General features: G+C 32.2%; 3 protein-coding genes and 1 long non-coding RNA gene across 5 annotated transcripts; 2 read left to right on the forward strand and 2 right to left on the reverse strand.

The window, feature by feature from the left end:
* Positions 1–1152: 1152 nt before the first annotated feature.
* Positions 1153–2511, forward strand: LOC146534317 (uncharacterized). The gene is made up of 3 exons (XR_014878410.1): positions 1153–1433; positions 1823–1927; positions 2466–2511. It is a non-coding gene; the product is annotated as an uncharacterized LOC146534317 (long non-coding RNA).
* Positions 2512–4186: 1675 nt separating this feature from the next.
* LOC146534318 (inosine-uridine preferring nucleoside hydrolase-like) lies at positions 4187–9394 on the reverse strand. Its single transcript, XM_085193084.1, has 8 exons — positions 8761–9394; positions 8231–8338; positions 7701–7800; positions 6860–7028; positions 6394–6510; positions 5642–5778; positions 4677–4869; positions 4187–4428 (listed from the first exon to the last, which is right to left on the reverse strand). Exons 1-8 carry the CDS (start codon positions 8844–8846, stop codon positions 4295–4297), a joined length of 1044 nt encoding a protein of 347 aa, XP_085049210.1. The 5' UTR covers positions 8847–9394; the 3' UTR covers positions 4187–4294.
* A 1705-nt stretch (positions 9395–11099) lies between these two features.
* LOC146534319 (inosine-uridine preferring nucleoside hydrolase-like) lies at positions 11100–16852 on the reverse strand. The gene is made up of 8 exons (XM_085193095.1): positions 16594–16852; positions 15638–15745; positions 15202–15301; positions 14250–14418; positions 13326–13442; positions 12849–12985; positions 11761–11953; positions 11100–11301 (listed from the first exon to the last, which is right to left on the reverse strand). Exons 1-8 carry the CDS (start codon positions 16677–16679, stop codon positions 11168–11170), a joined length of 1044 nt encoding a protein of 347 aa, XP_085049221.1. The 5' UTR covers positions 16680–16852; the 3' UTR covers positions 11100–11167.
* Positions 16853–20604: 3752 nt separating this feature from the next.
* On the forward strand, positions 20605–27938 carry LOC146534320 (nucleoside hydrolase-like). 2 transcript variants are annotated; one of them, XM_085192991.1, is made up of 8 exons: positions 20605–20672; positions 23931–24026; positions 24890–24989; positions 25325–25493; positions 26029–26145; positions 26616–26752; positions 27282–27468; positions 27763–27938. In XM_085192991.1, the coding sequence occupies exons 1-8, from the start codon at positions 20659–20661 to the stop codon at positions 27885–27887; spliced, it is 945 nt and encodes a 314-aa protein (XP_085049117.1). In that variant the 5' UTR covers positions 20605–20658; the 3' UTR covers positions 27888–27938. The 2 variants fall into 2 exon arrangements, with proteins under 2 accessions (XP_085049117.1, XP_085049116.1); XM_085192990.1 differs by lacking the exon at positions 20605–20672 and adding an exon at positions 22941–23075.
* The last annotated feature ends 23 nt before the right edge of the window (positions 27939–27961 follow it).

Consider the following 27961-nt stretch of genomic DNA (forward strand, 5'->3'; position numbering starts at 1 on the left):
GGAACCTGGGAACCTAGTGTGAAGATACTGCGTTCTTCATTTTCCGCTGAATTCTCGAGGCATTACGTCTTGAAAGGCGAAACTCAACGCCGCGCTTTGCCTCTTTACCAGAGCGAGGAAATTAAAATATTAATTATTTCATTATCTTGATTGGGAATAAAACCCACGTGTCGGGCTGGCTTCATATAACTATACTTTTAGTAGATTTTAGTTTAAATGAAAATATATGGATTATATCAGTCTTCATTTTAGTGTTACATAATAAGCTTTTAGAATCATAATGGCCTCGTAGCGAAACGGTACCTACAGTGCCTGATTTTACTTTTTAACCGACTTCTGTAAGAAAGGAGGTTATCAATTCGACTGTTTTTTTTTTATGTTTATTACCTCATAACTTTTGACTGGGTGAACCGATTTTGATGATTCTTTTAATTTGGTGACAGTTTGGTTGGGTTCCGATTATGGGATCCGGTGAAAATTGAGATAGTTTGTTTTTTTTTGGTAAAAAATTGATTATACTGTAATAGTTACAAAAACTTTTTAAATTGATGTCAGAAGTGAGATTCCTGATCGTTGCATTTCTTTTCAACCAACCTCCAAAAAGAGGATGTTCTCATTTTCAACCAACTTCAAAAAAGGGAGATTCTCAATTCGCCCGAATACTTTTTATGTATGTTCTTGTCAATATACCAAAGTGTAACTTTGCACAAAAATAATATCTAATTAAATAAAGTTTTACATAAGACAACCACAACCACTCGTTGACAACCACTACCACCACCATCACTACTCGTTAAAAAAGCATCATTTTAAGATCTACCCATCACTTAAAAACGTAAAATAAATTATTTTTTAACAAAAAGAAAACCGACTTCTAACAACGAACTAAAAAGTGAAAAATAATTATATAAAGATTTTATAATTTTGAAGTCTGTGTCAAACTAATGCTACAACACCTTTACTACAATATCTAATTACCAAGCCTGTTTGTTTTACTTGGCACCGACTTCAAAATTATTAAATCTTTATATAATTATTTTTCACTTTTTAGTTCGTTGTTAGAAGTCGGTTTTCTTTTTGTTAAAAATTAATTTATTAGGGAAAGGAATTGACGTAACGCGGCGTTTATTACCGTTACTCAGTACCCAATATCTAGAAAATTGGACTGTGCATAGAGAACAGAATGTCTTAATAGTAGGTTCCGTCTAGCTATTCTAAGTAATATATTGTTTAAATAATATTATCATTTCAATATCTCTGATTATCCACTGAAGAACACGTCTAAACAATACAAGCAATTGCTGCGTACAAATGAAAATGAAGAAATCAAAGAAGAATTGCGGGTTAAAGATAATAGATATACATTCACTACACCACCAGTGACAACTACCGATAGAGGATTGGAAAAAATTAAATGGCTACTAGATTCAAGGGTATGTATAATTATTTAGTCGTAAAGAAACGATTTCTTTTCTCAGTTAGCGGCCTCCACGCGGCTTCGCCCGCTTTAACTATACAAATATTTATTTAAGTACATTTAAAGAAAATGTTATTTTAATATGGTTCTCTATACTGTTATACACTAAATCTATCATCCAGTAAAAGTCCTATAAAAATCGGTTCAGCACTTGCGGAGATTAGCTCAGACAATTATAAAATACAGGCAGAAATGAAAATTTTAAATGTTTAATTTTCTCGATTGGGGATCGAACCCACATGTCGCGTTTATAGGCACTCACTTGTATCACTGTGCCTCTACTAGCCTAAAAATATAAAATATATCATAGTTTTTACCTTTTACCTTTTATCTTATTTTGTGTAGGATCGCTATAACAATATAAAAATTAATCAAGATGCTCCAGACATAAATGAACTAGTTCCAGCAAAAGAAATAAACAAACTTCGACAATGGTGGTTTTACAACGTAGTAAGTGAAAATTAATAATTAACAAAATGAATTACAATTAGATTTTTTATATAATATATTTTTATATTATTTATTGATATAAGTAGGGTAGGCAGAGAGAACCGGAGAACTTACTGTTAAGACACTCCGTCCCCATTAAGATACTTCCGGTCGCTTTTCGCTGTTTTCGAGGTATTATGTGTTGGTGGCGGAATTTAACGCCTAAGATTAATCTATTTATCTGTACTTAGACCTTTTTTTTTGACTTACGTTTAATATATTATTTAGCGGGGTAGGTAGAGGAAATTTAATGGTAATATACTTCGTTCTCCCCTTTTTCACCCGAATTTGAGACACTGAATATCGAGTGGTGAAACTTAACGCCGCAATTTGTCTTGTCAGCGCGAGAATATATTATGTACCTTAAGCTTATAGAAGATCTGAATCCACCGGAATTTGGAAAATGAATGGCGGAAATGAACGCTGTGTTTGACTTAATAATATAAGCTGTCCCACCATTACCGACTTAACTATTTTACACATTTTATTTACTTTTCAGGAAGATTACCAGCCTCTTTACGAAAATAAATAAATATTTTACATAACATTGTTTTCACTAATTCCTGAACCTTATACCATGATGTTAGGGATGTACCCTGTGGAGGGAACCTAGTGTTAGTATCCGTTTCTAGTTTTCGAAACATAACTTATGAGTACAGAACTCAACGCCGCGTTTCTACTAGAGCGAGGAAAAGAAAATAATTTTAATACAATCATTATCTTGAATGAGAATCGAACTTCAGACCACAGAGGCTGTCGCTACTACGCCAAGACGACTTTCAAATGTTGTTTTAGCCTTAAGCGCCATCTGCTCAGGTATAAGGGAAACTCATTGGCTGATACATTTTAGTTTGTAAAAATGTTATAAAATGATATAGATGACGCCTTTTAAAGAAATGTGCTAAAATAATTTAAATATGAAAATGGAGAGAGTATTGGATTATATATATAATTTTGTTTTATATTTACGCTAGTTTTTGTTTTTAACTCTGTCTGTGTGGACTCTAAGAGGGAAAACATGGAAAATTTCATTTCCCATTCCTGTAAATATTTGGATAAATAGTCAGTCAGCCTACAGTCCCTTACCTACTTAACAAATATCAAGTTTCTATGTTCTCTTTTGTACATATCTGTCAATCACTCAGTATCGGATTAATATTTAATAAAAAATGAAATAACAAAAATTAAATCACTCTGCTTTCCACGTTCAGTTCCAAAAATATTATGTATTACTTACTGTGAGTTTCCGAAATAGAACCAACACATTTTGTCTAATCAGGCCGACATGATCTTTAATATGATAGAGTGTTCCAAGATAACTGGAAATGGAAATCTGGATTTGTCCAAATATTATAATTATGTATACAAAATAAATAGAAATATATTTGCTTCGTAAAGTTCTTCGTTTGTTGTTCCTTTAATGATGGAAGTCAATTAAAAAAATATATAAATCTTTTTCTTCTGATTTACTCATTTTCAGCCAGGTGGACCGTGCCCAGAAATTACAACGAAATTTGGGACGAAAAATAAAAAAAAACAACATTTACACGAACATTTTATCTGTTCAAAGCTGAAATTCGTCTCCAAATATAGGAAAACAAATTATATAAGTCGTTTAAAACATATTTTATTATTACCTTCTTTATCTATTGTAACAAGATAAGACAATCTTCTAAGTATTTAATAGGTGTAATATGTTACGTAGGTTGTCTCAACTTATTAAGAGAAATAATTAATTATTCTTGTCTAATAGTTTATAGTGTTCAGTTTTCAGCTTATAGCCTAAGATCCTAGAGCCCCCAGATCCATATAATTTTACCAAAACTGAAATTTTGAGGAATATGTAGTTAAGATGGTATGCGTATTTACTACCTTGAAAGTGGGGCCCTTTCAGAGCCCTTGGCCTGGGATCTCAGTCTATTATTATAAAATAATATAAGAATATTTGTAGGTATGTCTGTTAGATTTGTTTAGATTTTAAAATATATTCTTCGGTCATCTCACACCAACCGTGGTGTAGTTTGACAGATTGAGGGTTCGATTCCCACACGCAATGACTCCAGAATTTTGCATTATGGGGGAAGTGAAGTATTTTAATGAGAAAGGACAAAGGTTTCAACACTAGCCTCCCAGGTTTCTGCCTGCCCTGCTATTCCTGCTGCTCTCCAGTATTTTGGTGACAAATAAAAATAATAAGAAAAACATTTAAAAAATGTTCATAGTAAGTAATGCTTTATTTTTTATATTATAATTATGATATTGTAAATAACAGATTAATTTTAATTATTTTCTATAAATACTTTAAATTTCAGATATAAATCACTTGGCTTACTTTGTAGTTAATTCAGCTGAAAATAAATTATGTAAATATTGTTTATACGACTCTTTATCCACTTCGTAGACTACTTTAGCATTGGTATCATTCGATGTAAAATCATTTGTGACCATACCACGTTGTTCTCCTAGAAAACAAGAAACATATTTTTTAGTCACAATAGCTTCACGATAGCGTGAATACGACGGGATACAGATCCCGCATATAGCAGGAAATTTTTGAGACATTGCGTTTTGAGAGAGTTAAGTCAACGCCGGTTCCTCCTTGTTGCCAGAACGAAAAAAATGAAAAAATTGAAATAAATTTATATATTCTCCCGAGTGAGGATCGAACCCACTCTCCGTCAGTCCGTTATCTATGTTAAACAAAACTTACCACACAAGATTATATTATTTCTAGAATAGCGTAAATCTTTAACGAAATATTTGCCATTCAAAGCTATGGCCATTGCAGATGGGTCTAGCAGACACCAAAAATCTATAGGATACCTTAAAGACACTGTCTCATATATATTAAGAGATTTTATTTTTTTTGTTCCTATTGCTCCTAAAACATCCGTTCTCCATATCTGTAAAGTAAAATATAAGTTTTATTATTAATGATATTTTTTAATGATTTTTAATTTACATTAATAATATAAAGCTTAAAAGTTGGTTTGGCTTTAGGCTATTAGGCTTTACTCACTGATTTCCAATTGAAAAAAAAATTGCCTTACGCTGTATCTCGTAGTAGGCAAAGGGAACCTGGGAAGTGCTAAAACACCTCGTCCCCATTAAAACACTTCCAGTTTTCTACTTACCGCCGGATTCTGGTCCAGAGGCATTGCACTTTGCCTTTCTTGGGATTTACTATTTCATAGACTTATTATGTAAAAAAATATATAATAAAATGGACAAAATACTGATGATCAGTATCAAATCATAGTTATCAGTAGTGGTAAGCAGTTTATTAAAAAAAATTATAAACTTAACGATATTACTTTTCAATTAAATCTAAATGAACTAGAAAGGTAAATATAGCAAAGAAAATTAATTATGCAAAAATAGCACGAATGATGAAGTCACACATAATTAACATAATTAAGACTTTTTAGACGCTATGCAATAACTCGAACTTTTTTAGAAAACATTAAAAAATTTACATAGAGGAATTTTCATGTAATTATTTAATTTGCTATTTTTTCTATTAAGGCAAAGTTCCGCAATATCCCAATTTTAATTTTGGAGAAAAGAGTGTATACACACAAAATTCTCACTGTTTACAAACACAAAATAGAAAATCTAAAAAGGAAAAAAACAAATATAAGAATAAAAGAAGATTTAAATGGCATTACTTGTGACCTTGTTAATTCTTTGGTAGGTCAGTATCTGTGAGAACGGTATTATAGTTGTTTTGTGAGGATCACTCTTTTCAATCACAATGTGGTACGATTCGATATCCATCGCTACATTGAATTCTGGTTCGTTGAATTCTTTTCCTGTAAAAGTAGTCATTTAAATTAAAAAATTTAAATATATCTACATATATAAGTGTGTTACATATATCTAATAAATAATTAAAAACCAATATACATTAAGTTAATAAAATGTTTTATTAGCCTAAGTCCACATACTACGTGTACGGTTCGTCACTATGTGACCGCGGCATAATTGCCTAATAATATTTTTTTATCAGCTTCACGCTTTATATAGCAGGGTAGGCAGAGGGAACCTCGTATTAAGTCACTCCATTCCACATTTTTCGCCGAATTCTGGAGGCACTGCGTGTAAAGGGGCGGAGCTCAACACCGCAATTCTGATTTCAAAACACCAGAGCAAAAAAATTTAATACTTTATTTCCTCAATTACAGCCGCAATTTGTGTTTCTGCATCACATCTGACCTGTCTCTCTTTTGTATATAAAATAATAAAATATGTTTAGAAAATCAGCAGTTAGGCAGAGGAAAGCCAGTGAGGGAACCCATTACATTCTTTGAAAATAATTAATTATCCTGTATAGGAATCGAACCCACAACCGCTATGCTTACTATTAGACGTCGGGCCACGATGACCTCAGTCAATGAATCTAATATATCTAGAGAAAAAGAAGTTACCATGAATATGTCCAGCTGCTATATACAAATGTGATAATCTACTCAGAAATTTTGGGTCCAGTCTTATGGCCATAGCAACATTTGTGAGGGAACCCAGTGTTACTAGTATAAGATCATCTGCAAGCAAATATATAATTTTAGCTCTAGCTTCACGCAGTATTTCACAAATATCGGGGTAGAAGAGAACCTGGAAACCTAATGCTACGACACTGTTCCCATTAAGACACACTTCTAGCAGAATTCTAGAGGCCGCGTTTTGCATCGTTACCAGAGTAAAGACATAAAAATTAAAGAAATTAGTGAACTCACCAGAGCGAAGAAATAAAATATAAACTATTTCATTTCCTCGAGTGAGAATCGAACAATCAATCGACTGGCCTCGAAAATAATCTTAATAATAGATAGAGTGTGGGAGAACTAAGAGAAGTTTTCTCTAAATTCCTATGGAAACTGGATAGAATATTACCTTTATACTTCTTAGACAGTTCAATAAGAGCCAACACAGCGTGCTCTTTTTGGGCAGGAATTGGTAGAAAATCTTCTTTCACAACATCTCCCAAGCCATCGTAACCAAAAAAATTATCTGGTGCATAGTCACTTACTAACGAGGTTTTACAGCCTCTGTATATAGGAACCTGAGGGAAGATAAAGAGAATAATAAGTAGGAAAAATAATAAGTAATATGTGTTTTTAAATAAATATAGATCTTGAACTTTAAAGTCGTAGTAGTCGTTTTTTCAATTCAAATCGATGGATCAACGGTTGTCCGTACGAAGAGAACCTCTGTACCACCGATTTTCAGTGGTTTAACAGATATTTCAGAATTCATGTTTTTTGTGAAAAAAAATAATGAGACTAACGCAGACAACAGTCGAACTGTATTTGCCAATTTTCTCATCAAGAATTAGACTTTTTCCAAAAAATCACACATACTCAAATATCTGAACATCAGCGAACAAATATGAAAGTGAAATGGATAGGGCATACCCTATCGCAGTGGCTAAAGGAACTCCATAGAGTTTTTTTAGCCATAGACAACCGTTGATTCGTCCATCACGTTACTTCCTTTATATATTTTTCAATGCCTACAGAATTCGGCGAAAAGTAGGAAACATAGTGCCCTAACACTAGGTCCTCTGTATCTACCCTGCTGTGTGCAAGATACATGATGAAGCTGAGAAATGAACATATCAATATAAATATTTAATTTTCTCGAATGGGGACCAAACCCACGTCCAGTCGGGGTTACAGCCACGTTGCCTGCGCCACGACTGGCCTCAAATAAAAAAATGAAAAACACAACTTACATCTCTTCTGTCAGCAACTGTTAGTATTCTTTGTGTATTGTTATATGCTTGATCTTCTACGACATTACCAAATACAGTTGTAATCGCGATTACTTCGGGCCTGTAAAATTTTAATTTGAAAATAACCGGGCAAGTGTTTCGCGCACCATTATCAATAAAAACGGCGAAAAATACGTTTATCGTATGGAAGCCCATCCCCTTAAATATTTATTTTATTCTGCTTCTAATAGGCTCACGTTTTACCTCGGTTTTTTAAAAAGTTTCAATTAAACACATAGTACTCGATCAAATCCTTAATTCAAGTCATGTTGACGCAGTGGAACAGTATCTGACTGTAAATGCGTCGGTACGGTGGCGGGTTCGATTTCCACTCACTGGTAGACCAATTATGATTTTGAATTCCATAAGTAAAAACACACCATATATTGAAAATTCGGAGGCAAGTACGGGACAATAGGGAAAAACCTTAGTTAAAGAAAATCCTATGTAATATAAATAATTTTGAAGTTCATAAAAATAATAATATTCACCCTTTATAGTATTTTTCGTTTAACAATGCTATGAATATTGCCATGGCGTCGTCGGCTCCACCATCCTGATCTATTACAACTTTTTTCCGTACTGACGTAGTTTGAACACTGAACAAATGAGAAAAATCTTTTATTAAAAACAAAGGAGCAATGTCTTGTCAATAAGTTTTTTCTGACAACTGGTGCCTTTGGGTGGGATACAGCGTAAAGCTGATGCCAAAATAAGACACTATATACTCGTAGAGGTAAGTCTCTCCGTTATCCACTTTGAATTTGCTTTGGAGGTATTTTCTTTTCATGCAAGGATAATCTGTGTTAAGCTTTGATATTAACAGTCATTTACGAGGCATTGCCTATTGGCGAGGCTTAGCTGGCAAAATGTGAAACTAAAAAAATTTTAGGATTTTGCTATTATATTGTATAGAATTTTTTTAATTAGGTTATAAAATCATATTTAAATTTAATTTATATAAAAATTTTATACTATATCATATTACAATCGTTTTTTAAATACCACGAAAAAAACTTACCCATTTACAACTAGATAAACAACTAAACAAATCAACGCGACCATCACTGCTACGGACGATGCTATGAAATATTTATTTTTTATCATTATTTGTATTTTATAGCCTTGCCCCTTTTTAATATTAATATATTACTTGTTGTTGATACAGCTTAAGGAAACCGGTATTTAAATATACTTATCACTTCTTATTCTTGATTTTTTTGGACAATCAGTTTATTTTCTTCTTAATAATAATAAAACTAAGGTTTGGCTCGTGGCTTCGCTCGCGTAAATTACACGAAAGACTATTTCGTTATTTCTCTGATTGGTGGGTAGGCGCAAAAAAATATGTTTTTAACTGACATGTTCCTAACATTGAATTTGATACTGGAGGAATGAAAAAGCATAACCCACTCAAAGGGCATGTATGAAGAAGTTGAGAAAAGTTGACGAGATGAAAAATGTATGCAGAGACCTTCTCTTGGGCTTCTCCGCGAGGGTTAAAGCTTGAAGTTAAAATAATATTAGAATAAAGAAAAAATGATTTATCACGCCAACATTCTTAACTGTATCGAATTTGTATAAACTTATGTAAATTACATTTTCTAAGGAAATAATTACACACGAAACATGGTTCCAGAAACAATCGTTCTGTCGCGAACTCTAGTTAGTACTGACAACGTAATCAATTGTTAAGATACCGTATAATAGAATAGCATTTATCTTCTACTGTATTCATATGTTAACACTAGAATAAGCGAAGATAGCTCTTATTATATACATTAATACATTTAGTTTTACAATTAGTTAGCAAAATACTTTAACAATGTAGAGTAAATAAAATGTAATAATAGTTTATCTTTTCCATAATAAAAGCGTAAAAACTGTATGTACTTTGAATATATTTGTATTTTTTATTTCATGTAAAAACACTAATAGAATATATATTTTTAAAACGTTTTTTTGTCTATTTGTACAAGGAAATCTTTTTTTAATGTATATCATTTAGGTCTGGGCAAGAGTCTTCAAAATTAAATATCCAGTCATCTAATATAGAAACATTTACAACAGTTATTAGATATAATTAAAGGTGTCATTAACAAAAATGTTGTAAAATTTTTCATTAATGAATTAAAATGTAAGATCTGGAATATCTGATGAAGAGCCATAACAGTGCTAAACTATAAGAAGATGAAATGCCGCCTTAGTTGAGCATATAGGTGTTAGTCATTTTCCATTCACCCCCCCCCCCCCATCCATTCATTGCCCCTGTGCCATAACAGGCTCAATTAATTATATTTATTTATTTAATAGAGGCTGTCGTGGTGCAGCAGCACGTGGATGTGACTGTAGAGAGATGGTGTAGGTTCGATCCCCACTTGAGAAAATGAAGTACCTATTTATTTATCTCTGGTGTAGAGAAGAAGCGTCGAGTTCCGTCACTCAACACAATTTCCCTCTGCCTACCCTGCTGTGTGCGGGATACAGCGTGAAGGTAATTTAATTTTGGTGTTAATTATTTAAAAAATATTTTTGTTTATAACATGAAAACATGTATTATATATTTAAATAGCAAAATACTTAACTATACCTTATTTTATTGTGAAGAATGTACCCAAATATTAGGAAGTAGCAAATTTCATTGTTCATCATTAAAATAACTTGATGATAAATATTTTAATCAAATTTAAATAAATCAATTTTAAAACTATATAAATAATTGTTTTATTTATTTAAATATCTTCTTTCTTTATAAAATTACTAAACTAATTTTAGTATTATTGTTATCAATATGGGTTAGTACCTAAATAAAATATCGAACTGAGTGAAACTTATATAAGTGAATGGTAGTCGTTTATGCTAAACATGCATAACAATTATCATAATTGATTTCATCGGTTGTCATAAACACATTTATTTGTTTTGATTTGAAATATCTTAATTAAAAAATCGATCATGTCTGGTTAGGGCGCAGGTGGACTAGCGCGCGACTGTCAACGCAATAGGTCGTGGGTTCGATTTGGTAAAACCAAACTATTAAATGGAATGGAAATAAACTAATAAATATTTTAATTTCCTCGCTCTGGTAATGAGGCAAAGTGCGGCGTTGAATTCCGCCATTCAACACGTAATGCTTACAGAGTTCGGCGCGAAGTGAGGTACGGAAGTGTGGGAGCAACATGTCTTAACACTAGGTTCCCAAGTTTCCTCTGCCTATATTGCTATATACGGAACACAACGTGAACATAAAAAAACGGTAATGTTTTATTTTATTTATTTTTTTTATTTTAGCAAATAAAAATGATAAGAAAATAATCAAAAAAATATTTTATAATATTATTTTATTTTTTAAATATGGTATTCTGAAAACATATTATTTTTTATAATTTTCTATTAATACTTTAAATATCAGATACAAATTACATAGTTCACTTTACTTTTAATTCAGCTGAAAATAAATTATATAAATACTGTTGATATAAATCTTTTTCCACTTTATACACTACTTTAGAATTAGCACCATTTGTTGTAAAATCATTTGTGTTCACACCACGTTGTTCTCCTAAAAAAACAAGAAAAATATATTTTTTTTAGAATAATAAGAATATTACGCGACTTTAAACGCGCCAGGTTGCAGGTTCTATTCACATTCGAAGAAATGAAATATTTAATATTTTCTTTTATTCGATTTGGTAACAAGGTAAAAGGTTGGTGTTGAGTGTCAGAACTCAACACGCAATGCCTCCAGAATGCGGCGGAAAGTGAGGAACGGAAGTAAGTTAATGGGAACAGAGTGTCTTTACACAAATTTTCTAGGTTCCCTGCCTGTCCTGCTGTGTGCAAACTAACAGCTAAAACTACATCCTATCTTTCTACTGGTAGGTATCTTACTATTTGCAGGTAAAAGCGTGAAGTTTTTTTTACCCAAGGATAATTCATATTCTCTCGCTGATGGCAGCGTTAAGTTACGCCACTCGATACTCAATATCTGGAATTCGGGCGGACGTTACACAAAACTCACCACACAATATTATATTGTTTCTAGAATTATGTAAATCTGTAACAATGGAATCTCCAGTCAAAGCTATGGCCATAGCAGAAGGATCTAGTAGACACCAATAGTCAGTGGAATCCCTTAGAGACACCGTCTCATATATATTTAGAGATTTCATTATTTTTGTATCTATTGCTCCTAAGACATCCTTTCTCCATGTCTGTAATATAAAATAAAAGTTTTTTTAAAGAATCGATTGGCTTTTACTTACAATGATATTAAGCTGGACGACCGAGGACGCAAAAGACCGTGCAAAGTGGAGTAGGTTGAGTAGGAGGGCAGACCCTGGCAATAGCCGGGATTAATGCCAGGAGGAGGAAGGAAGATATTAAGCTGAAAGGGTGGGTTGGTTGAAGGGTCTAATTGTCAGGTACTTACTTCTGCTATTGAATTGAAAAATTCGAATTTTTTTTTTTTTTTTTATCCTGCTTACTTTTTATTATGCAATCTAAATTTGTAAAATCCATGTACAAAAGGGACGCGAGAAGCAAAGCAAGCAAAAATAGCACATTATTATACAAATGATGAAGTTACGCACGATTTTCTGAATAAAGTCATAATTATATTACAAGGTTATTCTAGGTGGAGCTATTGTTACTAAATACTTCGTATATATGCCTAATTTAAAAGTTTAAAAAAAAATACATTTGTACAGATTAGAGATATTTTTGTGGCCGTCGTGACGCAAACCACGTTTAAATTATTTTATGGTGTAGTAAATAAAAAGAGAATAGATATTTTTAATTGAGATACTGAAAAACATTAAAATTTTAAGACAAAATAAATATTGGGACAAATTTTGACGCTAAAACTAAATTTGTTATAGCAATTTTAAGAAACGAGGCACGGATATAAATACTGCTGCTTAACAGGATATCCGATGAAACAAATCTACGTAGATTTCTTTCATGAGAATATCGAAAGAGACTTATGCCATCGTGGCGGTAGAATGTTACCTAAATTCGATATGCAATCTACGAACACTAAATAGAAAATCAGAAGCTGAAAGACAAAATTAAGAATAATGGAAGAACTTAAAGCCCATTACTTGTGACCTTGCTCATTTTTTGGTAGCTCAGTATCTGTGAGAATGGTATTATAGTTGTTTTTTCAGAATCACTCATCTCCATTACAATGTGGTAGGATTCGACGTCCATCGCTGCGTTAAATTCTGGTTGCTTGAAATTTTCTCCTGTTAATTTAAGAAAAGTAATCATTTAAATTAAATACAATAAATGTATACATACATAAAAATTAAAATGAATTAAATCAGCTTCACGCTATATCCCGCAAACATCAGGGTAGGCAGAAGGAATATAGTGTTAAAACACTCCGCTCCCCACTTTCTGCGAAATTCTAGAAGCATTGCGTGTTGTGTAACGGAACTTAACGCCGCGCTTTTGCTTCGATACCAGAGAGAAGAAACATAAATATAAATTTAAGTACACATTTCGTTTCCTCGAGTGAGGATCGAACCCACTACCATCGCTTCAACCCTTGGACCAAACATATTTAAAGTAAAATTAATCTACCATAAATATTTCCAGCTGCTATATACAAATGTGATAATCTACTCAGAAAACTTGGATCCAGTCTTATTGCCATAGCAATATTTGTGAGGGAACCCAGTGTGACTAATATAAGATTATCTGTAAACAAAAATATTAATTATTTATTATTTTTATTATCTGTTACATAATTATTAATAATGAAATCGGAAATATATAATACTAGCGGACGCCCGCAGCTTCGCTTGCGTATTTAAGGGTGAATTCTAATAACCCATGAAACATGTGTTCAATGAAATATTATTAAGAGTCTATATTTCAAATTTTATAAAAATCGGTGGCGATACAAAGATTTTTCCATACAAACTTTCAACCCCTTATTTGCACCCTTAGGGGGTGAATTCTAGAAAACCATGAAACATGTGTTTAATTATATACGTTTAAGAGTCTGAATTTCAAATTTTATAAAAATCGGTGGCGATTCAAAGATTTTTCCATACAAACTTTCAACCCCTTATTTGCTCCCTTAGGGGGAGAATTCTAGAAAACGATAAAACACGTGTTCAATTTAATACTTTTAAGAATCTAAATTTTAAATTTTATAAAAATCGGTGCCGATTTAATTTTGTTTCCATACAAACTTTGAACCCCTATTTCACCCCTTTAGGGTTAAAATTTTTCAAAATCCCTTCTTAGTGGATGTCCAGATTACGAAAGTAAACATCTGTCCAAATTTCAAGTTTCTACCATCAGCAGTTACGGCTGTGCGTGCGTCTTACCTCAGTCAGTGAGGACAAGTCCTTTTATATATATAGATATCAGAGCAGAAATATAAATCTAAATAAATATTTTGTATCCTCGAGTATATATAATACGTAGGTTAAGGAGTGCGTGTGACTAAGAGGGGATTTTCCTAAATTCCTACGGGAAGTGGAAAAAAGATATTACCTTTATACTTCTTTGACAGTTCAATAAGAGCGAACACAGCGTGCTCTTTTTGGGCAGGAATTGGTAGAAAATCTTCTTTAACAACATCCCCCAAGCCATCGTAACCGAAATAATAATCTGACGTGTAGTTGCTTACTAAGGATCTTTGACAGCCTCTGTATATGGGAACCTGAGGGAAGATAAATAAAATAATGTTTAGTTTATCTATACATAAAAGAAAATTGTAACTATTTACTGTCGGTTTGTTTTTTACAATGACAAAGTATCTTTGAATTGTTCAATTTTCAAATTTAACCTTTTGAACGTTATTTATTTTCACACTCTTAAGAGGAAAGAGATCGAGAAATTATTTCGTCATAATGAAAACACAATGTAATATTTTGATTATGATAGATATATAAATTCAGTTTTATCAAGCTTTAATAAAGTTTTGTAAGTAGTAGGTAGTAAGTTGTCCTGTTATCTTTAAAATCGCTTACCTGATAAATTGCTAAAAAAATATTAATAAAATCTGTTTATTTTATTATTAATAAAAAAACTGCTTAATAGTTAAGTAAGTAATTATTATTCAAAAGGAAGTAAAATAGTAAAGAAAATAATCTCTTCACGTTTCTTATCCTAATGTAGAAACTTGCTCAATCAAGATAATAGAATAGTTAGTTAGTTAGTTAGTTTTAAACTTAGCATTATTAGCTAGAATAATGCCAATCAAGGCCGGTAGATAAAATCCGTCGTAAGTTTTTTTTTTTTTAAACATTCGTGGCGCGGCCGTAGGCAATGGCTTGTAGGCTTAATTAATGAACCCCGTTCATTCATCGAAGATGAAGATGTACAAACATAAAAATATAAATACATTTATATTTTTCAACTAGCTCTCTTAAAAATAATTATTTTAAATATTATTTTTTTAAATAAATTTGTCAAAAAAATATAATAAAAAAACACAACTTACATCTCTTCTGTTAGCGACTGTTAATATTCTTTGTGTGTTGTTATATACTTGATTTTCGTCGACATTTCCAAATGTTGTTGTCAACGCGATTACTTCTGGCCTGTAGAAATTAAATAAATCAAACAGGCCAAGTGCGAGTCGAAATCGCGCAAGAAGGGTTCCGCGTACCATTAATCTATATAAAAGCCAGTTAAGTGCGAGCGGTAATCGCGCACCAAGGCTTCCATACCAATAAAGCTAAGAATTGTTTAAAAATTTAAACAATTTGCAACTTCAAATTTCAATTTTTAATTATTATCTTTTTAATTTAAAAAAAAATAAGTTCTGACTTCGTGCCAAATAAGGGTACTTCGTAAACGAAGTACCTAGGGTACGAAGTACAGCGTGAAGTTGATTTAATTGATATTTTTAAATTACCAAAAAGAAAAACATTTACCCTTTATAGTATTTTTCGTTTAACAATGCTATGAATATTGCCATGGCGTCGTCGGCTCCACCATCCTGATCTATTATAATTTTTTTTCGTACTGACGTAGTTTGAACGCTGGGAACAAATATTTGATAAAAAAAATTGAGTTTTGCTAAATGAAAGTAAGAAGACAGCGGGAACCCGCTGGATTCAAAGGGCGCAGGACCGGACGGAGGGGCGAGCATTGGGGGAGGCCTATGTCCAGCAGTGGACCTTAAAAGGCTGATGGATGAAATGAAAGTGAAGCTAAGAATGTCTTGAGAACAAAGTTTGTCTGACGACTGGTTGCTTTGCGCGGGGTACACCGTGCAGCTTATACAAAAATTCCTAGTGATAGGTCTTTCCGCTCTCCACTTTGAATTTACTTTGGAGGTGTCATGTTTTAATTTGAGGACAGTCGAGCCGCAGAGCGTAAGTGTGCGACTGTAAACGCAGCAGTATGGGTTTGATTCCTACTCGAGGAAATAAAATATTTAACATTTTCATTTCCTCGTTCTGAAAACAAGACAAAGAGCGCGTCCAGAATTTAGCGGAAAGTGTGGAACGGAATTGTCATAATGGGAGCGTCTCATCACCAGATTCCCTGGTTCAATCTGCCTACCCTACTTTGTGAAGCTAAAATAAATGTTTTAATTTTCTACTTTGTATAACCATATTATATTTCTAAATTTTTCTCTATTTAATTTTTATTACTACTCTGGTTTTTTTTTATAACTAATCGAACGAATTGGGCTACGATAGTTACTTATGTTATACGTATATATTTATTTGAGGATGTCAAATTGAGAAATACAAACAAAAACAAAACAAACAAAACAAAATATTAAAGAACTTTAACAATTTTGTGTTGAAATTGAAATAATAATTAAATTAAATTTATATGAAAACCCAACAAATTTTATATGAACACCAAAAACACTTACCCATTTATAGCGAGATAAATAACTAACCAAATCAACGCGACCATCTCTGTTACGGACGATGCTATGAAATATTTATTTTTGATCATTATTTGTCTTATATACCTACTCTCGCCTGTTTTTAGTTTATTACTTGTTGTAGATAATACTTAAGTAAACCGGTATTTATATGTATTTTTAACTTCAAAGGTACCAATGTCATTTTTTCTCCATAATAAAAGTAAAGTTCTGCTCATGGCGTCGCCCGCGTACACTATGTGATTCAAACTATTTCATTTTTACCTGTGTGGTAGGTAGGCGCGAAAAAATATGCTTTTAACTCGCATGTTTTTAACATTTTTTTGATTTTGACCCCCATTTTAACATTTTTGATTTTGATGTAGATAATATCATTAATTTTGAAAAGTTTTTAAGTTCTCTTCTTAACTATTCTATACCTAATGTAATAAAAAAAAATTACATAATCGTTTACAAAATTGTTTGATTTTTAAAAATTTCGCCTGCAAACTTAAGCTTGTCAACTTGTCAAGTTGTACCCGTTGACCTACAATTCTGAAATTGCTACGGAATCCTCGGTGGGCGAGTCCGACTCGCACTTGAACACTTTATTTTCGCGATTAGAGACACTATTTTTTACTGTTTTATAATATTATAGTAGATAACATCTATTAAAATTAATCCTTCATTGAGGTTAGATGTATAATAATCCGCATTATAACTATCTTCACTATAACAATATTTACTTTTAAAGATATCATAAGTATGTATATCTTATGAGGCCGCGAGGCATAATAATGTATTTGTAACGCGACCGTTGTGGGTTCGATCCCTACTCGAGGGAATGAAATATTATTTGTTAATATTTTAATTCTTTCGCTCTGGTACCAAAGAAAAAATCGGCGTTGAGTTCCACGACTCAACATGCAAGGTATCGAAACATTCGGCGGAAAGTGGGCAGCAGAGAGTCCTTAACACGAGGTTCCCTCTGCCTACCCTGCTATGTGCGGAATACAGTGTGAAACTGATTTAATTTATTTTTTTAATTTTAATTATTATGAGACACAGCCTGATGACAGACGGACAGACTGATGTACGGATGAACAGCAGAGTCTTAGTAATAGGGTGCCGTTTAACCTTTTCATTACGGAACCATAAAAAAACGAATCAAAATTATTCAATGCACCCAAATAAAAAAATAAAATATAATTAAGTAATTTTATCTTTGCAATATCAAAAACTCACTACAACTTAATATTATAAACACATTTTCCTTATTCATTATGCATGTATTTATATCTTCTTGCATCTGAGATCGCTTCAAGGTATCAAGCTTAAATTAATATCAAATATCCAGGTTTAGGGTCTCTTGGAGTACAAAAACTTTTGAGTCAACGCGATCAAAAGATATAAGCATTGCAATAAAATGATTACAAACTAATATTTGTAGTTTACTTGATAGTAAATGATTGCATATGCTCGCAAAGGAAAGGAAAGATTTGTACTATTTGTTATTTTCTTTTATTTCAATTTATTTGTCGTTTTCTCATCATGAATTGGATATATAAATGATATAACCAAACTGTTGGTAAATACAGCATAGTAAAAGTATAGCTGGCGAACCCGCGGGTGGGTTGCTAGTTTTTAATAAAATGTCACTGCATTGTAATAATATCGTTATATTTAAGATATGATATTGCTAATATATATATTTTAACCCTTTGTATGTCAATGACGTTTTTTTTACTTAAATGATGTTTTTCAGATGTGTTTTAATAAATAAAAAAACCCATATTTTTTAATTTTTGCGAAATTTGATTTATATACCTAGGAAATAAAAATAAAGGGAGTGTTACAGATATGTCGCACTGTCTTATAAAGGCATAATAAAACTAAGATTTGTGAAAAGTTTTAAAACAGTTATTTTGCTTATTGTAACAAAATAAAACCAGCTTCATGCTGTATCCTGCACAGAGAAGGGTAGGCAGAGAGAACCTAGTGTTAAGTCATTCCGTTCCCCACTATCTTCCGCCAAATGCGATGACTTTCTGCCGAATTCTAGAGGCATTGCGTGTTGAGTGGCAGAACTCAGCGCCGCGCTTTTTCTACGCATATTAACATAATGCTACGCCATATGTTTCACAAACTGTTTGTGACACTCCAGAACATCAGAACATCAGAAATCTTGGGCATTCTTAATTTTTGCTTGGTCTCACAATGGTCTCACATTTATTTTTTTTCATTTTATCGTATCTGGAAACTTGGGTCTTCGGCAGTTCATCCATGAAGGCTAATGAACGCGTGACTACTTTGTTATCTTTCCAGGCAACGCTGATGCTGCCAACATATTCTACAGAATACCCATGTTCTTTTTTTGAGATGTCATTGTCAGCGGGCAGTTTGCAATTAGGTATGCGATATATGCGACGACGTACCGTTCTAATATTTCTCTAAAGGCACTTTTTGACTCGTATTATTCAGTATTTTAACGACAGGTCTAATCTTGAAGAGTCAATCCTGGTCAGCGCTTCGAAACTCTAGGAAGATGTACTAACGACATAATATAGCAGCCCAATGTCTTGTTGAATAACCGTCTCCGTGGCACGAAAAGAACTATTTAGATCTATCTGAACAATATAAAGATGTGTTTTATTAGTAATCTTGACTATAGAACTTATAGAGATTAAGGAAATAATTCGTTATAGAACTGAAAAAGAGTATTAAGCTCTAAAAATTCTTACGGAAGCAACATCAGCGCCCGTAAATCGGAGTTGTTGCTCATTTAGTTTAAGTCCCTCTTTCTCCATGTAATATTCAGTTTTTCTCTATTTTGACGACGTGAAGAATTTTCTGGCTGCGAAGGTGTTGTAATAATGGCTAGTTGCTGGGAAACAATAGCATCGTACTCTATATTTACAATAATATTGTCGATATCCAACTCCAGAGTTTCTTCAAATGAGATTTCTAGATTCGAAACGAAATCTGGATCTACAATTCTATCATCATCTTCGAAGCCATCTTCACTATCCTCATAGTTGAAGAGAATCTCCGTAATTTTGTCATCTCTGAGATTTCGGGAAGCCATCCTGTCGAAAAGACAAAAGATCAATGTACTGCACTATATGAACATAATAACACAATGTGGCAGAAATGGTACATACAGAAAATTAAAAATTTTACCATCAATTATCAAATATTATGATACACAAATATAACATAGGAATCAATATATACTTACCTGTTTATTCATAAAAATCTTTTGTATTTAGACATGTTTTTGTATTTTTTTTTAATTTTTAAATATTTGGTTGTTAACGTGTGTTCCAAATCGGCGGCAACTGAAGTTCGATTTTATTTCACTACTTGTAACAACATTTAGTTGTCAAATATTATACTAAAATGTAATGATAGGTTCGTAACGGATAAGACACATTGAATTAAAAGTAAATAAAACATCAATTCGAGATTTTATAAGAAGTTGATCGGTTTGTTACAGTAATGTCACACGATCATACAAAGGGTTAAGAGCACTTATAAAATAATTGAAACTTAATATGCTATAATATTGTTTATTTATTTATAGGTAAAGTTATTTGTGACACAACCTATTTACCTAAATTCGTATCACTGATTCAGTTTTCATAGTTATTTTAAATATTTTATGCTGTATATTATTAACATAAATATAATATAAAATAAACTTTTTTAACACATTAACTTACCTAAATTCCTGTAATAAATTGAATTTGCTAAATAATTAAATAATTGAAATACTACGCTACTATATGAATGTCAAAATCCTTAACTGACATATTTTATCTGTGGCTGCTTTATTTACAACATGACGTTATCACTTTTCAAAACACGAAAACTGCAATCATTATTCAAATACCTATATATTAAAATTTACGTGCATTTTCTTATTGTGTAGTATTATCTCCTTTTTACCGTACTTTCTTCTTTGTGTGTTCTCCATTCATCGGATTGACGAAGTTATTAGTACTGAACTGGAACGTTTCGAACGAAATTTAGATGAAATTGTGTACTAAAATATGTTAAATATATATTAAAATGCAGTGCGTTAGGTAAGTTTTACATTTATTTTCTCGTAAATACGTTTATAATTATTAAAATATGGTATTTTTAAATTACAAATATTTTTTAATATTTATTTTTAGTATATTGGCTCTCACTACTATATTAACAAGTTAAATAAAAGCTTTTAAAAATACCTAAGTAAAAAAAACTTCTTTTTTAACACCAGCTACAATATACACGACACCCTTAACAAAACAAATATTATTTATTCCCAATTTTAAATTATTTTTCGGCAATGCTTATTAGCTTTAGTATCGTTATATTATAAAACCCTTTGAATTCAACATAGAATTAATAGAAGAGAGAGTCATTTAAGGGCTCCGTAGCTCAAAAGAGAAAATAAAATAAAACCCTTAAAGGACCCTCTTTTTGTTGGCCGTCTTTCTGTTGACTGTTCCCTTTTTGTCAGGAACATGTGGAGTTATGAAACTAAAATTAATATCAACTGTTCAAGTAGTAGAGAAATATAAAATTTATCATTATCAAAATCACATGCATGTGGCCCTGTGCCACAACTGCCTCAATTAATTATATTTATTTATTTTAAATAGTCCCTACATACCTGTATGTTATGGACTCTTAAATGTAATAGCATGAAAAGATTTATTTAACTAGATGGGTTACTACTATACCTTATTTTATTTTGAAGCATGTACCCAAATATCAGGAACTAGTAAATACCATTGCTGATCATTATAAATAACTTGGTAATAATTATTTTGTCAATTTTAAATCAATTTATTTTAGTTTTACTAAATAATTGTTTCCTTTATTTCAATGTTTCTTTCTTTACCAAATTGTTTTATTATTTTAATAATAATTCTTATTATAAGCGAATGTAATTGTTATCATAATTTATTATTATCATATATAATTATAGAACTATTGTCATAATTTATTTCATCAATTATCATTATTATATTTATTTATTTTGATTTAATTGCATATCTTAATTAAAAAAATTGATTAGAAGTAGCTAATTGTAAATATTTCATAATTATTTTCCTCATGTGATTGAGGCCAGTACCATAACTCGTAAACATGACAGGTTTTGGGTTCCTTTGGGGCGTAAGAAATGAAATATTTATTATTTTGGGGAATGGAAGTGTTATAATAGGTACAAAGGGTCTAAATGCTAGGTTCCCAAGTTCATCATACAGGAGGATTATGTTTTGAGTGTGTATCTTTATTCCATTGTTATTATTAAACTAGTGAAAACTGGGAAAATTAGTGTAATTTACATTCAAAAGTGGTAATTGAACCCTTAACCATCTTGTTTACAGTCAGACGTTCTGTGTTGCACCATGACGGTCTATTGTATAACATCCTTATTACAAATACAAAAGAAATAAATATTGACAATGAAACTCATGAAGTAATCACTATTTTCCAAGGTAAAGTCCCTGTACTATACAATGGTATAATTTAATTAATAAATTTAATTAATAATAAATTTTAGTTAATTAATATCAATTATGGTATAATAAAGTATTAAAAATAAAAATGGTAAATTGGGTGGTCTCATATTTTCCCTTTAGACTAAGATTATATAATAAGAATATTTCCTGTGCGTATTGTTCTTACCGACTTGTAAATACCGACTCTTCCCAACCCCTCTATCTATCAGTGAGAATCCCACAAGAAACTGGTTATGTATGACACATCCCACATTCTGAGGGCCCAAGATAATTAACCGAAAGTACGTACAGTTAGCTATATAGTGATCAACTATAGTTATATAGCCCATAGCCATCCCCAGTAAATGGACTATTTTACACAAAAAGTATTTTTAACCTTGAACTACATGTTTCTGAGATTAGCGCAATAAAACAAACACTCTTCAGCTTTATAATTTTGGTAGGCATAGATGAGTACCTATATCAATAATTTATATAAACACGTCCAAATTAGTGTATCTGCGAATAAATTATAGTTATCTAACTGTATAATTAATAAAAGTGTATATTGAATCATTAATGTTATCAGTATAACTCGAAAACATTAAGTTTTACGTAATATATGTTTTTCTTATGTATTTTTTGGGACTATTTAGTAGGAAACCTTATGTTCTTCACTATCCTCGCAAACTTGGGTCACTACCCTAGAAGTGGAGAAGACTAGTGCGGCTTACCAAAAAAATTTAATTAATAGTAATCGAACCTATAACCTCGCTTAAAGTTAGATTTCTTAACTTCGACTCGATGGCGTCACAAGTCACAAGATCATGTAAACGACCCATTATCACCAATCTCTAATCTCTCTGTCAATCTCCTGTCGGATGTCAGTACTTTATCGACAGTCGTTTGAAGTTCTTGTTTCGTTTGTGCAGCAATGATAAGGTTATTTTTTGTGGTCCATTATCTGTTCTATATATCTTGTGATGTAGTGAAGTAAGTAAATTTATTTAAATTTTAAATAATATTTTAATAGATATATTTTATTATTGGCACTACTGTTTGAGGAAGGTCGTAGAATAAAGATATTTGTAAACAAAGGTAATAAATAATCATAATAATAAAATCATTTTCTTTATGGAGTTTAGAAAAACAACAATTTTAATATAAATTTGTTTTTGTAAGTGGCCCTGTAATATTTTTAAAATGTCAGATGTATCTTTCTTCTTCGATGAATTTAAAACCTACTATTTATTCTTGGGTTACATATTGAACAAGTGTACTAAGCTCTAATAGACGGATTTTTTTCATAAAGAAAACGGAGAAAAGCTTCTCTTCTTTTGTTTTTTGCTCTTTTAGTGTGTAATTCTTTTTTCTTTTAAAAGTAGCTTATATTATACATACATGCTTAACGCGGCCTTGACACTTATGACCGTATCAACTTAGTAACGTTGCTCGACTTCTAGCTTTAAAATAAAAGTACATAACTAAAATTAAATACACTAAATACATATTCTTAAATTTCTTATATTTTTCACATGAAGAACTAGTGATAAACTATGCAGCACTGTACCAGTAGGGTTCTATTAAAGATGCTTTATTCCTGAAATCAACAAAGTCAGAAGAATCGTATTCAATAGAGGAAAGCAACACATATTTTAGATATATGTATATATATAAATATTCTATTAATTTGGAATGAAATTCGGCAGAAAGGCAGGCACGGAGTGTCTTAACACTAAATATATTTTTTATTTGTATAAATATTTATACAAACAAAATTTTAGCGTACGTTATTTTTACGTTCATGATAAAGTAATCATGTAATATATTGTTTAATGGATCTTTCAGGGATAATACACCAAAAATAATTATCGATAATGACGCAGGCGGAGACGACGCGATGGCCATATTTTTGGCGTTGCTATATGAGAAGCATTTTAATGGGTGAGTGGTTCAAGTATATTTAATATTAAATAGATTTTCTCAACTTTTGAGAATTGTCCACTTATAATGAAAATAAATAAGAAAATTCTTAAAATTGAATCTGCCCAGCCACTTACACCGCTACTCTTCTACTTTTGAAGGCATGTTTCACATTTAATCAAATTAACTTGTAGATTTGCATTTTGTTAAAATAAATTAAATGCTTATCGCCGTTTTAATTACGTATGGTAAGTAGCGTACATAGCAGTTTTAAAAAACTTTATTAACAAATAGGAGGAAAATGAGTCCGTCGTGGCGCAGCGGCACAACGCGACGGTTATGGGTTCCATCCCCAATCGAGGAAGTGAAATATTTATTTAAGTTTATATTTCCATTTCTTCGCTCTTGTGTCGAGGCAAAGCGCGTCGTTGACTTCCACTACTCAACATGCAATGCCTTCAGAATTCGGCGGAAAATGAAAAAAATAACAACTTATATAGTAATAGAACAGAAATAACGAAGTCATCAGATTTTATCATCAACATTACATTGCAAGTTTTTCCTTTTTTTTATTCAATCTTTAATTGATTATCGTAATAAGATAATTTTATTTGTGGTCGGCGTGGCGCGGGGGCACAAGAGCGTGACTGTAACGCGACGGTAGCGGGGTCGATCCCCACTCGAGGGAATGAATTATGATTTCTTAATATTTTCATTTCTTCGCTCTGGCACCAAGGCAAAAACCTGGCGCTGAGTTTCGCTACTTAACACGAAATGCCTCAAAAATTCGGTGGAAAGTGGAGGTTCCCTCTGCCTACCCCGCCGTGTGCGGGATACAGCGTGAAGCGGATTTAATTTTTTTTTTAATCAATTAATTATTACAGTCCTAAAGTGATCGGCTTGACAACCGCCAACGGTAATACAAATGAAGATAATGTATGTACAAACAACCAAAGGATATTGAAAGTGGCGAAGCGACAAGATGTAAGTACACTTCAGATATCATATTTTACTTGGGAAATGGAAACAGGTATTTATATTACACTATACTATACTATGTAAAAAAAGCCCTTGTGACGCAGGCGTCAAGCTGGCGACTGTAAACAAGGTTGCCGGTTCAATTCTCACTCGTAGGAATAAAATATTTAATATTTTCATTTCCTCGCTCTAGTAGCAAGACAAATCGCGACGTTGAGTTTCTCTACAAAGCGCAATGACTCGAAAATTTGATGGAAAGTGGGCAACGTAGTGTCCTATCACTAGGTTGTCTCTGCCTATGCGGGATATAGGGTTAAGCTGAAAAAAACTGTTTTTCACAGGTTCCGATATATAGGGGTGCTAAATCAGCACTAGTGAATACACCGGCCATCACAGATTATTTCGGTAAAGATGGTCTCGGTGATGTTGACGAAGAACATACCGATTTGCGTCCGCCGAAGGGGCAAATAGCCGTTTCAGCACTTATTGAATTATCGAAGACTTATGAAGGTTGTATGAATAAAAATATTTTCAGCTTCACACAGTATTATATTGTGTGAAAATAAACAATCATTCCCCAAGCAGAGAACGAACCCATAACCATCGCGGTTATAGTGAAAAATGTCCAATTACCAGAAATTGTTCATAAATTATAATATACAAACAACACAATTAACAGACTTTTAATACTTTCATCTAATATGTAAAATGTAAGTAAGCAAAACTTGCTTTTTTTACCCAACTGGCGAACTGATTTGCGTATACATATTGTATTTCAAAGCGGGTAATTGTAACGGAACAGTCGTGGGTTCGATTTTCACTCTAGGAAATAAAATATTTAGGTAATATTTTCATTTCTTCGCTCTGGTAACCAACGCGCGACGTTGAGCCCCCCAACTCTACATGCAGTGACTACAGAATTCGGTCGAAAAGTGGGGCACAGAAGAGTCTTAATGGAAACGGTGTTTTAATACTAGATTCCCAGGTACCCTCGGCGTGAAGCTAAAATAAAAATAGACATACATAAATAAAATATTTGTTTTAGGTCAGCTCACTGTCATAACCCTGGGAGCCCTAACAAATGTTGCGGTTGCCCTCAAAATAGATCCTGACTTTTTGAACCGTTTATCTCATTTGTATATCGCAGCTGGACATATACATGGTAAGTTATATTCTATACTAATATTATAAAGAATAAGAGTTTGTTTGGTTGATCGAGATAATCTCAGGAACTAGTGATTTGAACTTAAAAAATATATTGTGTTGTATAGTGCGTTTTTCAAGGAAATTCTAACTTTTAGTGTTTTTTATTTATCTATCGGCCATAAAAAAGGTATATCAACATACTTTCCCATGCAGACGAAGTCGCAGGCATAGCTAGTACACAAATAATAATGTTTTTGAAGCCGTCGTCGTAGCGCATGGGCACAAGCGTGCGACTGTAAATGCGACGGTTTTGAGTTCGATTCCCACCCGGGGAATGAAATATTTAATTTCATTCATTTTCTGGCAATGAGCCAAAGGGCGGCGTTCCGACACTCAACGGAGTGCACTAGGGTCCCAGGGTCCCTTTGCCCATCCTGTTATGTGCGGGATACATTGTGAAGCTAAAACAATAATAATGTTTTTCAGATGAGAATCTCCCAGAAGCGGAGTTCAACGCACATATGGACGTCGAAGCGTACAACGTTGTTATGAGGCAGGCGACGCCCGATAAAGTCACAGTGTTTCCATTTTCACAAACTATGAAGTATTTGAATTTGTCTAGGGTAAGTTATATATTGTTTATTTTTTCAGTTTCACGCTCTATCCCGCACACGGCAGGGTGGGCAGAGGGAACCTAGTGTTGATGAACCCTGGCGAAAATCGATAAACGGGGTGACTAGATACTAAATCTACCAATATTGCTATGAAGGAAAAAGCGTAAAGTAGAAAAAATATTTAATTAAAGAATTGTTTTAATAAACAAGAAATTGTCTGAGAATAGTAAATAAATAATTGTGTAGTTCAAGCGTGCGAAGCCAGGTGCAAGTTATTTATTTTTTTCGATTGTACAAAATAATACACAGATATTTTTAAATGGAAGGTACTAACAATCTTATATAAAAGAAGTCCAGTTTAGATGAAAAAAAAGCACTTCAATTGATATTGTCATAAAAAACTTAATAAATATTTATAAATATTATAATTAACATTTATAATTAATTGTATTCATTAATTAACAGACTAAATTAATAACTAAATATTTATGAAAGTAAATAAAAATATGAAATAAGTATCAATATTTTCTCTTTACAGGAATGGCGAGAAAACGTCCTAGGTTCGATAAACACAGATATAATGAAGGCGCAAAACTTATACGAAAGAGTTTCCCTACAATACAGTGACAGGTGGCAAGCCTTGGACCCAGCGATGGTAGCTATTGCTCTGAAACCAGATTTAGTAAATGAATATAAATATTCGAAGAGTGATATTATAATATGTGGTAAGTATTAAATATATTAATAAAATATATAGTACGATTGACGAATCGTGGCCGCCTGAAGTTAGGTAAAGATAGCTGAGCAGATTGGTTTGTAGGATTTATTTACTTTTACTACTATTGAGATAAACTGCGGCGTTAAGTTCCGCCACTCAGCGAGTAGTGCTTCGATTTCGGATAAAAATCGGAATGTATTAATATTGTCTTTGCCTACCATGCTTAGCGGGATAGAGCGTGATACTGACAGAAAAAAGAAATGTAATTTTTATAGTAATTATTCTTTTTATTTTTGAACAGGTGACAAAAGAGGTATCACTACACACAGTTTTGTAAACCAAAGTGACGCAAACGTAAGAATAGCCTACAAAGTAAAGTTAGAAGAATATAAAAAACTTTTATTAGATGTATTTGCTTTAGAATAAGAGGATTTTTGTAAAGAATTTATTAAATACATTTTTTAAGTTCTTTCTAAATTTATCGTTTTTTTATACACACC

This window comes from Heliconius melpomene, chromosome 11, assembly GCF_056956725.1.
Source record: "Heliconius melpomene rosina isolate 202511_hmr_F chromosome 11, ASM5695672v1, whole genome shotgun sequence".
Classification (NCBI taxonomy): domain Eukaryota; kingdom Metazoa; phylum Arthropoda; class Insecta; order Lepidoptera; family Nymphalidae; genus Heliconius; species Heliconius melpomene.